The 13,881-nt window shown below is 44.8% G+C and overlaps 2 protein-coding genes across 6 annotated transcripts in view; one reads left to right on the forward strand and one right to left on the reverse strand.

Moving 5' to 3' along the window:
• The window catches only part of SUDS3 (SDS3 homolog, SIN3A corepressor complex component), a 38,511-nt gene extending 35,878 nt beyond the window's left edge, over positions 1-2,633 (reverse strand). The window contains exon 1 of the mRNA XM_040251651.1: positions 687-2,633. Within this exon, the coding sequence (XP_040107585.1) occupies positions 687-1,065 (379 nt within the window). The 5' untranslated portion in view covers positions 1,066-2,633. The remainder of the gene's footprint in view (positions 1-686) is intronic.
• A 2,344-nt stretch (positions 2,634-4,977) lies between these two features.
• TAOK3 (TAO kinase 3) overlaps positions 4,978-13,881 on the forward strand; it is a 189,704-nt gene continuing 180,800 nt past the window's right edge. Inside the window, exon 1 of one of the 5 annotated variants that reach the window (XM_040251611.1) lies at positions 4,978-5,286. The gene's annotated coding sequence lies outside the window, so the exon portion shown is untranslated. Of the gene's footprint in view, positions 5,319-13,881 lie in introns of all 5 variants that reach the window. The other 4 variants (XM_040251617.1, XM_040251614.1, XM_040251612.1 and 1 more) reach the window with 4 other exon arrangements.

The following is a 13,881-nucleotide window of genomic DNA, read 5'->3' on the forward strand; positions in this document are numbered from 1 at the left end:
CAGAGCGGATTCTTTACAACTGAGCCACTAGGCCTGAAGCTCATTTAATCCTGGCACCTACGCTAGGAAACAGGTACTACTGCGAGCCCCACTGCTGTTAGAGAAACTGAGACTCACAAGCTTAAGTGAATTGCCTGTATCATTAAGCTGGGTTCATTGAGCCAAATTTAGATCTAATTCGATCTGGTCGATCTCAGGTCTCCTTTTAACCAACCTGTGAGCGGGGCTGACTTAAGCATTTCCCGGGACGGCTGGGGGGCGCGTGGGGACACTTTGGTAACTAGGAAGCTAAACTGGGCTTTTGCTCAGATCCTCTCAGGAACTAAAAGGCGAGGAGTGCTCAGTAGACCAAATGAATGGCGGCTTTCACTCCAACCGGTGAAAAGCTGAAGTTCAAATAGAGACAACTGGGAGGAGACGAGCAGAACCTTAAAGGGACCTACAAGCTCTGACAACAGCTCCTTAAGACCCTTCTCCGCGTTAACTGTCGGCAACCAAGTCCGCAGAGGTTCCCCCTTCCCCAACACAGGTCGCGGGAACTTCCGGGAGCCGCGCTCCTCCGGGCGGCCCCTCCAGCCGACCCCCAAGGCCCAGAAGTTGCCCCCGCCCCGCCCCCAGACAGCCCCACCCCTTCCCGCAACCGTCCCACCCCCGCCCGGGGCTGCCCAGCCGGCGGGAAGACGGACCTTCGTCCGACTCGCGGCCCCGGCAACTGCGCTCGTCATCCTCGGCGCTCTCCAGTTCTTCGTCCTCCTCCGGGTAGTACTCCGGGGCCGGGGGCGCTCCAGCCGGGGCTGGAGCAGGCGCCAAAAGCCCCGCAGCACTCATGTCGCCTCCGCCCGAAGCTGAGCGTGCCCCCCGGGAACCACAGCCACCCGCCCTCCAGGCTCGACGTCCGCGTCGCAGCGCCTGAGGGAGCCGCCGACTCCAGGAGCCGGAGCGCCGGCGACCCCGTCCCCGTCTTCGCCAAGCTCCGCCCCGCGCGCCTGCTCTCGGCAACGGGGGCCTCGCGCCTGCGGCAACTTCCGGGTCGCGAGCTGCCTGACGACCGCCTGACTCCGCCATCCTAGAGAGAGTGGCGAGGCCGCCGGTCGCCCTCTTCGCCTTAACGCCATCTCCTTCATCGCCGTCTTTAAAATCCTCGACGGGTAGAGGGGAGGGGCACAGACAGGCTCTCGAGTTAGGCAAATTCTTGGGCAGGCCGGACCGCGGCTAGGACCCTAAAGCTCAGAGGCACCTACGGAAACAGCCACCAGGCGGCGCCTGGAGCCAAAACCAGAGATGCTTTTTTAGGGACTTAGGAGGCAAAGGGTTCCCAGGGCTCTACTACGCAGGTGGAGGTGGGTCTCTAACTTAAACAGGTGAATGGCATGAACCATCCCTTTTATGGGAAACCTAGACATTCAGAGTTTGCGTGATCATCCGGAAGAAAAGGAGCCCAGCTCCTCGTCTGACTGCTTAGAGCTTTTGAAGAACTAAAATGAAAACGAAGATGCTAATATTCCATGCTGGAGCCAGCAAAACTGTATTTTCCCAGTCGGTGGGAGGACTTTCCGCTTGTGTAGGTTTGCTCAGTACGGTATTATCTCGATTTTACAGATAAAAGAGCTGTCAGTTTCCTTAAAAAAAAAAAAAAAAAAAAAGGTAACGGCCAGCCTGCTTTGTTTAGATTGTCACCCCTAGGTCCTCTGCAGTGCAGCTGCCTCATATTTCTCAGAATATAAATTTTTTAAAAGGTTGTTTTTCCCAATCCAGTAACTTGCTAACCAACTCTCAACCGAGCAAGTGAAACATGTGCCTGCAGAAAATTAATTAGACACAGGTAAGGAAGGTGCTAGCTGGTAACTTGGAAAAAAGAGAGTTGAATATCTGTATGAATTCATTTGTGTGATTACTCTGAGTAGAAGGGGACATGGTATTATAAGCTTTGCTTAATGAATAAATTGAGGATGTCCCTCATCCAGGTGTGTGTAGTAAGAAAAGGGATAAAAGGGCCCAGAGATGTTTAACGGTTTGTCCAGAGTAACACTATTCTTTATGTTATGCCCAAATCACATGGCTTCCTTGGTGGCTCAGTAGTAAAGAAACCATGTGCCAATGCAGCAGACTCGAGTTAGGCCCCTGGGTCAGGAAGATTTCCTGGTGAAGGATATGGCAGTCCACTCCAATATTCTTGCCTAGGAAATCACATGGTCAGGAGCCTGGCAGGCTACAGTCCAGGGAGTCTCAAATCAGTCAGATACAACTGAACAACTAAACAAATCTCCATAAGAAATAATAATGTACAAGCAGTAAAGTTGAACACAGATGTAAAAGCCAGGATGCAACCCAATATCAGATCCTTTGTGACCAAATTTATCTCTAAATTGGTCCCCATAGGGACTTTTCAAAAAGAAAAATTTATTTCTCATCCCATTTAACATTTCTTATTTTATGCTTTGTTGTAAATAAAATCTTGGCTCTACTTCTGACGGATTCTTCCTCCCAACAAAACTCAAAAAATTTTAGAATGGAATGCTGTAATGTCTTCCCAGAAGCTCAGAGATCTGAAGCTCCTAAACAAGAGGCATTCGCATGGCTCCCTATAGGTCCACCATCTATTTTAAAACTAAAACTTCAAAACTGTCTCTTGTCCAAAGGATGAGGTCAGTTTCTTTTTTTATGCTGTTGGGTCACATCTAAATTATTTGTAATCAACTATATTGAGCAACTAGAGTTTCCATCAGTAGCAATAACACCAAACAAAGCACAAACATTTTAGAAATCAGAGTTCATTGATACAATGATACAATGATTTTTTTAAAAGAGTTGATATCAGTGCCAATCGGTTTCCTTTCAAGACACTGGCATGTCTATGTTGCTTACTTTTGTCTACTTAATTGAAAATAGCATCTGTTAATGATCATGCATTTCTTTTTTATGTAACTAGACAGAACTGAACACTCGCATAGTGCACTTACCCCATTTTTTCCTATCCGTATTGCAATTGGTAGGATGAGCTCTTGGGCTTCTCTGGTGGCTCAGTTGGTAAAGAATCTGCCTGCAATGCAGGAGACCTGGGTTCAATCCCTGGGTCAGAAAGATCCCCTGGAGAAGGGAATGGCTATCCACTCCAGTATTCTTGCCTGGAGAATCCCTTGGACAGAGGAGCTGGCGGGGGTATTGCTACAGTCCAGGGGGTTGCAAGGAGTCAGACACAACTGAGCAACTAACACTTTCACATTTTCAGGATGAGCTCTTAACTAATAAATACTTTATAAACAAAGAGGACCTAGTCAAAAAAACTCTCTCATGACTTTAGTCTTATCCAACATGTATAGTTGTCTAATATGATTTTGGACAGTCTTTCCCTAGGCCTCTAAAAATCAAGTTCCCTTAAACCCAAGTTTTACCACCTTGAAATCTCTGCATCCCTTCCCAAAAAGGCACTCAGTCACACGGCTCAGGTGCTATCTACAGTATGATCTTAGATCAGTATGATCTTAATAGGAATGAGCATTACTTTAAATAATGATTTTAAATCATACTGTGCCATCCTTCCCCGCTGGCACAGTGGTAAAGAATCCACCTACCAATCCAGGAGACTCAAGAGATGCAGGTTTGATCCCTGGGTCGGGAAGATACCCTGGATAAGGAAATGGCAACCCATTCCAGTATTCTTGCCTAGAGAATTCCGTGGACTGAGGACCATGGTGGGCTACAGAGGACCTCCATGGGGTTGCAAAGAGTCAGACATGACTGAGCGACTAACACAACACACAACAATGATTTTAAAATGCTAGGAAAAACCTGAATATTGTTTAGAAAATTTTTGTTAGCAGGAGTTAAAAAAGAGTTAATGATGGAGACTTTTGTAAGAGCAAAGTCCTGTATACATCTGACAAGGTTTAGGAACAAACTGTGTTCCTAAAATGAAACAATGTCTTCACAAAAGGCTGAATTGTCAAAGTCCATAAACTTGAAGGTTTAGGGGTGACGGTAGCAGTTTTAGGTTTAATTGACTTAATCAACATAGCCAGTTTCACAAAAATATAAAGAATGACTCTGAGTTAATAGGATGCACTTTCACCCCTGGCAAGTATCCTCTTGCTGCTTGGGTCAAGATGGGTCTCTCAGGTTATCACGGGTTGCTTTTGGGTCAAAGTTCATTATACTTTGGCCATTAATTCCCACCAAATCATTAAAATCATTTCATGTTGCCCTGAAAAAGAGTAGGTTGAAGCCTTGCTAAAGCTAGCAAGGGTTCCCCTAGCACACAGTTCCTGTTCCTACTTGTCAAAAAGATTATCATAACCCACAAACTATTTCTTAAGCTTTGTCTTTGTACCTATCAAAATGTGCCCCGTCAGTGTTGACTGCCTAGTTGTGCAGAGTATGCATGTAGTATATAGACTCTCTTCCCCCAAGTAGCATCAAACTGACGTCTGTAGAACGCAATGCAAAGAAGGGCAACTCCCTAGACAAAGATATTAGAGTTTAAATTCAGGAAACAGTTACAAGTCCTTAGTGAATAAATGCCACTATCAATTTTATGACAGAATCACTTAGAAAGCTGTGCCAGGTATGACGGGGGAATGGGAACCCCAAAGACTCTTTTAACAAGGTGGTCCCAGGGAGCCCCAGGGGGCCTCAGCCTTTGGGCGTCTCCCAAGAAAACTCAGAAAGGAGTGCCATGAACTTTGACCCCCAACGCAGCACAAACAAGCCAGACCCCACCCCAGGCGGGCCAGTGGGTATCTGAAATTGCAAGGTCTTCCGCGTCTGAGGAAACCCCGCCCCTCCCTATCCCGCCCACATTCAACTCCGCCAATCCTCGGGAGCCATCGACCGCTCGGCTTCCCAGGCACCTCCAATCAAGTACCTATATCCTGCCACGGGTCTGTGTCCCACGATCAGGGAAGGTCAGTAGAGAGCCTATCGGAGCCTGACTAGGGGCGTGACCGGGGCCAGGGGGCGGGCAGACTGGGACGATGGGGCGGAGCGCGCTCGGCGCAGTCGGGTGCGATTGGCCACCCCTGGCAGGAGCCGCACCTCGGACAGCAGCAGCGGCTGCCGCGGGAGGGTCCGTGAGGCGCCCGGTGGCGACGGCGGCATTGGGGTCCTGCGTGCGAGAGTGGGACCCGACGCGGAGACCGCGGGCGGACGCTCTGCGCTGCTGGACCGGACATTCAGTGACTGGACCCAGGTATTCACCGGGGAACAAGCGGCAGAAGAGCGACTCGGGAGCAAGTGTGAGAGAGGAAGCGGCGGCGGCGACGCGGGGCCCGGGGTGGTGACAGGTCTGAGGTGAGAGCACCGGGGCGCGAGGAGTTGACAGAGTGAGTCGAGACGAGGGCACCCAGGGCGGAGTGGGGTCGGCGAGTACTCGAGGGAGGAGTTCCAGGAGTGGTTTTGACAGTCCGCTCTGTGGAGAGAAGACCCCTCAGAGCGGCCGGCCCCGCGGGCCTGAGAGGGAAACCTCGAGAGGGCTTGGGACAGCGGGTGTGACGGGAGGGGGGCCCCAGAGGAGCTGGGACATCGGGTGTAAGGAGGGAACCCTGAGGAGCTGGGATAGGGGATCTGAGGTGGGGGGGAAACCCTGAGAGGAGTTGGGACGGTGGATCTGAGGGAGGCGAGACCCTGAAAGGAGCTGGGACAGTGGGTCTGAGGGAAGACCCCGAGAGCGGCTGGGGAAGGGGGTTTCAAAGGAGGAGACCCAGAAATGGACCAGGACAGAGGGTCTGAGCGGCAAAGGGGACTCCGAGAGGCTTGGGACAGCAGGTGTGTTGGGGGACACCGAGAGGAGCTGGGACAGCGGCTGTGACGGGGGACCCCTTGGGGGCTGAGGACCTGAGTCTGAGGGGGTCCCCAGGGGTTGCGGCGGAGATGTGGCCCCGCCCCGCGTGGACGAGAAAAAGGGGTCTGGGTCCGGGTCGCGGCGCTAGGCGAATCGCGACAGCCGGCCGCCGCTCCCCGGGTGCAGTCAGCTGAGCTTTCTTAGGACCGAGTGGGAGACAGGGGACCCGGGAGCCCCCAGGACTCCATGCGTGACTCTGAGGAACGGGGATTATGTAATGAACATCTTCAGGGAGAACGCACGGACTGGAGGGTCTGGGTGAAGTGCGGGGATCCGAGAAAGGGCAGGGGCGAGGGACTAGGGACCTCTGCTCACTGGCCGCCTGGCTTCCTATCTGTTTCTCCGAGTTGGGCGTGGATACCTTGAAAGTGAGGGGCTTCCTGACTTCAGTAGCTTCCTCCTCAGCGTGAAAAGTTGAAGCGGGCTTCTTTAACTCCCACAAACAAGTGGAAAGGGAAGGGCTCCTCTTGGAGATGCAGGTTTTTGATTCATTAGGCTGTTTAAATTTTGATAGACCCTGCTTCTTTTTTCACTTGGGCTCAGCGAGGAGCTCAGAAATTCTTTCAGGTTCGGAAGCACACCAGTATCAGTGTTTACAAGGCAGACCTAAAGGAACGAATATAGTAAGTTTGACTGTTTATCTTTGATGTGTTGGAAAGATAGTTGGAAAGTCAAACTAAATTTTGAAAAGAAATATTGGAGCCACTGAACTAACAGCACTTTCCAGTTAGAATTCTTGTCCTAAAAGCTACCAGGACTGAACTTTAGGCATAATTCCAGGACAAGCTAAGGAGAGAGAGAAGCCTATTTAAACCAGACACTATGCGCTGGTGGACGGAGAAGGCAATGGCACCCTACTCCACTACTCTTGCCTGGAAAATCCCATGGACGGAGGAGCCTGGAAGGCTGCAGTCCATGGGTTTGCTGAGGGTCGGACATCACTGAGCAACTTCACTTTCATGTTTCACTTTCATGCATTGGAGAGGGCAATGGCACCCCACTCCAGTGTTCTTGCCTGGAGAATCCCAGGGATGGGGTAGCCTGGCGGGCTGCCGTCTATGGGGTCGCACAGAGTTGGACACGACTGAAGTGACTTAGCATAGCATGCGCTGGTGGAAAGCAAGTGTATGTCTAGTAAAATGCTAAAACAAATAGTGGAAAGCCATAGAGGGTGGGAAATGGGGGGCAGCCTCCTACTTTGACTGATGTGAGTTGTTCAGAATACTTAGGATATGTTAATACTGTCCTGACTACCTTTCCAGTGTTCTCTTGAATGCACATGCTTTGTTATGATTGTTCCCAGCGGTTTTACATTTGAATTTTTTAACCTCTTTTCTTCTGTGTGTTGCTTCTCCTCACCCCTTATCTTGCAACAGGTTTCTTTTTCATAGAAGTAGACTTAAAATGATGGCTTGGGGGAGATACTGGGGAATGATCCCCTCCAATATTCTTGCCTGGAGAATCCCATGGACAGAAGAGCTATAATCCATAGAGTCCCAAAGAGTCCAACAGGACTGAAGTGACTTATCTCACATAATTACCCTATCATTTTGCAGTTATTTAGATATCGTCTTTATTTCAGGTTGAAAATAATGTCTTATTAGAAGCCTTTGCCTGTGTTCAGTAATGGGCAGCTAAGAAGAAGAAAGAAATGCTGTATGATTTCTCAAAGACATAATGTAGAAGGCTTACAGATAACTGCATGTTTAAATCCAAGACAAAAATTACTGAAGATGTCTTATATTAGGGTGATAATAAGTAGAGGTAATGTATCATTTGAGGATTTTCATTTGATATTACCTGATACAGAACTGTTTTGTATCAAGTACAATGGTTTCAGAGAGTGTGGAGTTTGGTGTGGTTATGAAAATTCCACCAGAAAGAGAAAGGACTTCTCTTTCTGAGAAGTCCTCAGAAACAGAAGTTATGGTGATGAGAGGAACAAATACACAAATACAAATAGTAGATACACAAAAACAAATTTAAAATAGGAGAGACTATGTTGAAGATGTATAAAGTGTAACATTTTTACATTAAATTTATTTTTCTAGAACTCTAGGTATAAGTAAAAGGAAGGTTAGTTAACTCCAGAGGGTTATTTACAAGGGGCATGAGTGCTTAGTTGACTCTGACTCTTTGCAACCACCTGGACTGTAGCCCACCATGGTCCTCTGTCCATGGTATTCTCCAGGCAGAAATGCTGGTGTGGGTTGCCATTTCCTTTTCTAAAGCATCTTCCTGACCCAGGGATCAAACTCATATCTTCTGCATTGGCAGGCAGATTCTTTACCACAGAACCACCTGGAAAGCCTAGGTTTGTATTCATTAGGTAATGCATGTAATGTATGAAATAGTCTGTAGAGGGATTGAGAATCTTAGTAACAATAATCCTGCAAAGTAATAGAAATGTTTGAGCAGATAAGCTCTTCCATCATCCTTGTTAGCTCGTTTCTGTCTGGTACAAATGGTTGTCTCTCAAGATGAAATTTTAGTTCCTTCTAAGAAAAGAAAATATTCTGGTACTCTGCTGAGTGATTACTAAACCAGTCATTTAAACCATGTTATGTTATGGTATTGACCCAGAGACGATGACAAGAGAACCCTTGTAATAGAATTTTTAATGATAGGCAGGGGCCATAATAACTTTTTATTCCTGGGGACATGGGGTGGAGGTAGGGGAGGTTGGTTAGGAGGGTAGCAGTTCTGTGGAAATTTATTTTCATTTGTTTCACAAAATAAAACTACACTTTGAGAAGCTATTAATATGTAAATTAGTGAAACCTGTGCTCATTATACCTGTTAATTTTTGATTGAAAAAAATATAATCAAAAGCAGAGATTAAGAAGGAGCCTCATCTTTCCATATGAATGGTTATAACTACCAGAGAATACATGCTGTTTTCAGTTTAGAGTTCTTAAATAATTCTTAGTTTAGCAGGATGCAAGTACTGCTTAGTAAATACAATAACCCATTTTATACTTTCTTTAGCACTTGAGTCATATACAGTCAAATCATTGTAATCTCAGAGTCTACCTTGATATCTAATTTAGCTTAATTTTTAAGCCAACCTGAAAAAAGTTCTCTTACTTGCCACTGTTCATACTTGTTGGTTTCAGTGATATGGGAAAATGAATGAAAAGTAACTATTGGTACTTTGACTTTAGGGTCTTTTTAGAGTTTATTTTATAGACATTAAAAGCATCTTTCCTTTATAATCTTTTCCTTCAGTCTGTTTTTTCCCTCCCCCTAAAAAGAAAGCAGATGGACAGAGGGAAAGCTTTCATCAAACAGTGTTTTGTGACTGTTCTAAGAGAAGACTTCTTTTCAGTCTTCAATGAGAGAGTCCCACTATAGTTTTGAATTAGTAGTTTTGAGTTATGGGATATTGTACAATTGCATTTCTTCATGGAAAGTGTAGTTTGTGATTATTTAGCTTTAACATTCATTTAATTGGTTACTTTGTCATTTGTAAGGATATGTTAAAAATTTGTTACTATTTTCAAACTTGAACTCATTGTAGTAAAAAAAAATTTATTTATGTCTAATGATGGATTAGATGCATTGAATTAACGGACCAAAATGTGATGTAACTCACTTACAGGCTATGGGCAACAAATTAAAAATAACAAGTATTCAGAAATTTTATGATAGTAGGAATTAAATTGATTATCATTCCAGCTACATGTTTTTAAAGTTACCTAAATACTTTATAAATCAACCTAAAGCATTTTTTTCTGTCTGACCTGAGATTTGTTAGAAATGAGTATATTTAAAGTCTTTGTAAATTATTTCTATTTTACATCAGAATGGCATAGGGGTCAGTTTCATGATACGCAGATCAACTCCTAACCATTATCCCCTTTCTCACAGATACACATTTATCATCCCTAGAGTGAGAAGAGGAACATGCCTTGTAATAAACATTTCACACCTAGCAAAACCTACTCACAGGTGGCTCATGTCAGTTTAGCTCCTAACATTGGAACTGATACGTTGTAGCCTAGTGTTTGGGAACCTTTCACCTAACCCCTGGCCTCAGTAAAAATGATGGATAGCAAAATCAACCCCACATTTGTTATGCTTACTATTTTAGTCAGTTATCAAAGTACTCATTAGAAGATTTCAGTTTTACTTCCTCACACTATTTTTGACGGACAGGGAGATAACCTTTTATTTCCAAATCAAACTAGGACTCTGTGCAGTATTTATTTTTATATGTTTCATTTTCTGTCTAATGACACTGGCTTTTGTCCATAGCAATCAAGGCTTATGAAAATTCAAATACATTTTATTTACCCATTACAATAGATGGCACTAATCAAGACAGAATGCTTTCTTAAATAAACTAATAACCTAATTGGTCTTGGCAGTAGGCATACAAAACAGAATTGGAGTTCATGGCCAATTTTTCATTCTGTTGCGAACATTTGCCTTTACTTCTTGAAGGAGTTCTGTGTAAATATACAAATATTTCCCCAAACCACATAAATAGTTTTTAACTCTTCTAGATCAAGATTTAATAACAGGCACAGAGTATGAAGGGTGCTCACTAGATGTCAGCTGAATGAATGTGAATGAATTAATGATAGGCAAATTATTAGATTATGTTCACATTTAGTTTCATATTTTCACTGAGGGCTTTTAGTGCATAAAAAGAGTGTTAAAAGGATGATTCTGTTGGAACCCAAGAACAAACGTTAGCATTATTTATCTGCCATGTAGGAAACAGCATGATACATTGAAAGGAGAAAGGGCCTGAGACTCAGACCCAGGCACCTATTTTGGCTTTATCATTATGCCAGCTGGCTTATCCTGGTTAAGTTACTTAAGTGTTTAAAGCTCTCAGTTCTCTCATCTGTAAAACAAAAATATGGGCCTCACAAGATTCTTATAAGGAATAGTGAAGTGATGGTCGCTCAGTCGTGTCTGACTCTTTGCAACGCCATGGACTGTTCAGTCCGTGGAATTCTCCAGGCAAGAATACTGGAGTAGGTTGCCTTTCCCTTCTCCAGGGGATCTTCCCAACCCAGGGATCGAACCCAGGTCTCACACGTTGCAGGCGGATTCTTTACCAGCTGAGCCCTTATGGCTTATAAGGAATAAATGATGCTATTTATGTAAAGCACCAAGTACAGTGATAAATGCATAGGAAGTGTTTAACAAGTGTTAGCTGCTTATTATTTTAATCACTTGAAACCATTTTTTAGTGCTGCTTTTGCTCTATCCTCAGTACCTAATCACTTGCTGTATCCCGTGGCTCCTGGCTCCAAAAAGAATAATTAATAGGTCACACATAGGGAAATTGAGACTCAGTATGAGTGACTTCCTGGAATTTCATTGCATCCACTAGCTTTATTAACAGCGTACTTCTTAAGGCCCACTTGACTTTGCACTCTAGAATGTCTGGCTCTGGGTGACTAACCACACCATTGTAGTAATCCACTTCATTAAGATCTTTTTTATACAGTTCTGTGTTTTCTTTACATCTCTTCTTGATTTCTTCAGCGTCTACTAGGTCTTTGCCATTGTTATCCTTTATTATATCTGTCTTTGGGCAGAATGCTCCCTTGATGTTTCCAGTTTTCCTGAAGAGCTCTCCAGTCTTTCCCGTTTTGTTGTTCTGTTGTTAAGCATTGTTCTTTGAAAAAGGTCTTCTTTTCTCTTCTAACTATTTTTTGGAACTCTGTATTTAAATGGATGTACCTTTCCCTGTCTCCCTTGCTTTTTGCTTCTCTTCATTCTTCCACTATTTGTAAAGCCTCCTCAGATAACCACTTTGCCCTCTTACTTTTCTTTTTCTTTGGGATGGTTTTGTTCGCCTCCTTCTGTACAATATTACAGACCTCTGTCCCTAGTTCTTCAGGATCCCTGTTAACTAGATCTAGTCCTTTGAATCTATTCATTACCTCTACTGCAAATTCATACGGGATTTGATTTAAGTCATACCTGGCTGGCCTATTATTTTTCCCTGTTTTCTTTAGTTTAAGCCTGAATTTTGCTTTGAGAAACTGATGATCTGAGCCACAGTCAGCTCCAGGTCTTGTTTTTGCTGACTGTATACAGCTTCTCCTATATATATATATATATATATATATATATATATATATATTTTGCTGACTGTATATATTCTTTTCCTCAAAGAATGTAATCAATTTGATTCAAATCCTTAAAGGAGGATGCCAGCAAGGTTTTGCATTTGTTATGTCAGCAGATCTGGAAGACCCAGCAGTGGCCACAGGACTGGAAAAAATCAATTCTCACCCCACTCCCCAAGAAGTGTAGTACCAAAGAATATACTAACCATTGGATGGTTGCACTCATCTCCCATGCTAGTAAGATCATGCTTAAAATCTTGCATGCTAGGCTTCAGCATTATGTGAACAAAGAACTTCCACATGTCCAAGCTGGGTTTAGAAAAGGAAGAGGAACTAGAGATCAAATTGCCAACATTTTCTGGATTACAGAGAAAGCAAGGAAATTTCAGAAAAACATCTATTTCTGTGTCATAGACTGTGCTAAAGCCTTTGACTATGTGGATCATGACAATCTATGGAAAGCTCTTAGAGAGATGGGAATACCAGACCATCTTACCTGTCTCCTGAGAAACCTGTATGCAGGTCAAGAAGCAACAGTTAGAACCTTGTATGAGACAACTGATTGGTTCAAAATCAAGAAAGGAGTACGACAGGGCTGTCTGCTGTCATCCTGTTTGTTTAACCTATATGCTGAGCACATCACAAGAATTGCCGGGCTAGATGAGTGACAAACTGGAATCAAGTCAACAACCTCAGATATGCAGATGCTACCGCCCTAATGGCAGCAAGTGCTGCTGCTGCTAAGTCACTTCAGTCGTGTCCGACTCTGTGCAACCCCATAGACGGCAGCCCACCAGGCTCCCCCATCCCTGGGATTCTCCAGGCTAGAACACTGGAGTGGGTTGCCATTTCCTTCTCCAATGCATCAAAGTGAAAAGTGAAAGTGAAATCGCTCAGTGGTGTCCGACCCTCAGCGACCCCATGGACTGCAGCCTTCCAGGCTCCTCCATCCATGGGATTTTCCAGGCAAGAGTACTGGAGTGGGGTGCCATTGCCTTCTCTGAATGGCAGTAAATGTAGAGGAACTAAAGAGCCTCTTGATGAAGGTGAAGGAGGAGAGTGAAAGAGCCAACTTAAGACTATTAAAAATACTAAGATCTTGGCATCCAGCCCCATTACTGCATGGCAAATAGAAGGGGAAAAGTGGAAATAGTGACAGATTTCCTCTTCTTTGGCTCTAAAATCACTGCAGATGGTGGCTGCAGCCATGAAATCAGAAGACCATTGCTTCATGGCAGGAAAGTGATGACAAACCTAGACAGTGTGCTGAAAAGGAGAGACATTACTCTGCCAACAAAGGTCTGTATAATCAAAGCAATGGTCTTCCCAGCGGTCATGTATTATTGTGAGAGCTGGACCATAAAGAAGGCAGAACACCAAAAAATTGATGCCTTCGAACTGTGGTGCTAGAAAAGACTCCTGAAAGTCCCTTGGACTGCAAGGAGAACAAACCAGTCAATCTTAAGGGAGGTCAACCCTAAATACTCACTAGAAGGACTGATGCTGAAGCTGCAGCTCCAGTATTTTGGTCATCTGATGTGAACAGATGACTCATTGGAAAAGTCCCTGATGCTGGGAAAGATTGAGGGCAGAAGGAGAAGAGGACGTCAGAGGATGAGATGGCTGCATGGCATCAGCGATGCAATGAACATGAACTTGGCAAACTCCTGGAGATGGTGAGGGACAGGGACGCCTGGTGTGCTGCAGTCCATGGGGTTACAAAGAGTCAGACACGACTGGGCGACGGCCATACCAACAGTGGCAAACTTGACCACTGTAACCTAGCTGGTTTTTCAACTCAGTACATGTTTTACTTTATATTTCTTAAAGGTCCAAGAAAAAGCTAATGAAAGCCCAAAATATGTGCTCAGGAAGGTCTACTGTGACAAGTTTCCAGTCTCCTCTTTTTTGTTCTTCCTGTATACACTATTGCTCTCTTATTCCCCCTAA

The sequence above is a fragment of the Oryx dammah genome, unplaced genomic scaffold (genome assembly GCF_014754425.2).
Source record: "Oryx dammah isolate SB20612 unplaced genomic scaffold, SCBI_Odam_1.1 HiC_scaffold_12, whole genome shotgun sequence".
Classification (NCBI taxonomy): Eukaryota; Metazoa; Chordata; class Mammalia; order Artiodactyla; family Bovidae; genus Oryx; species Oryx dammah.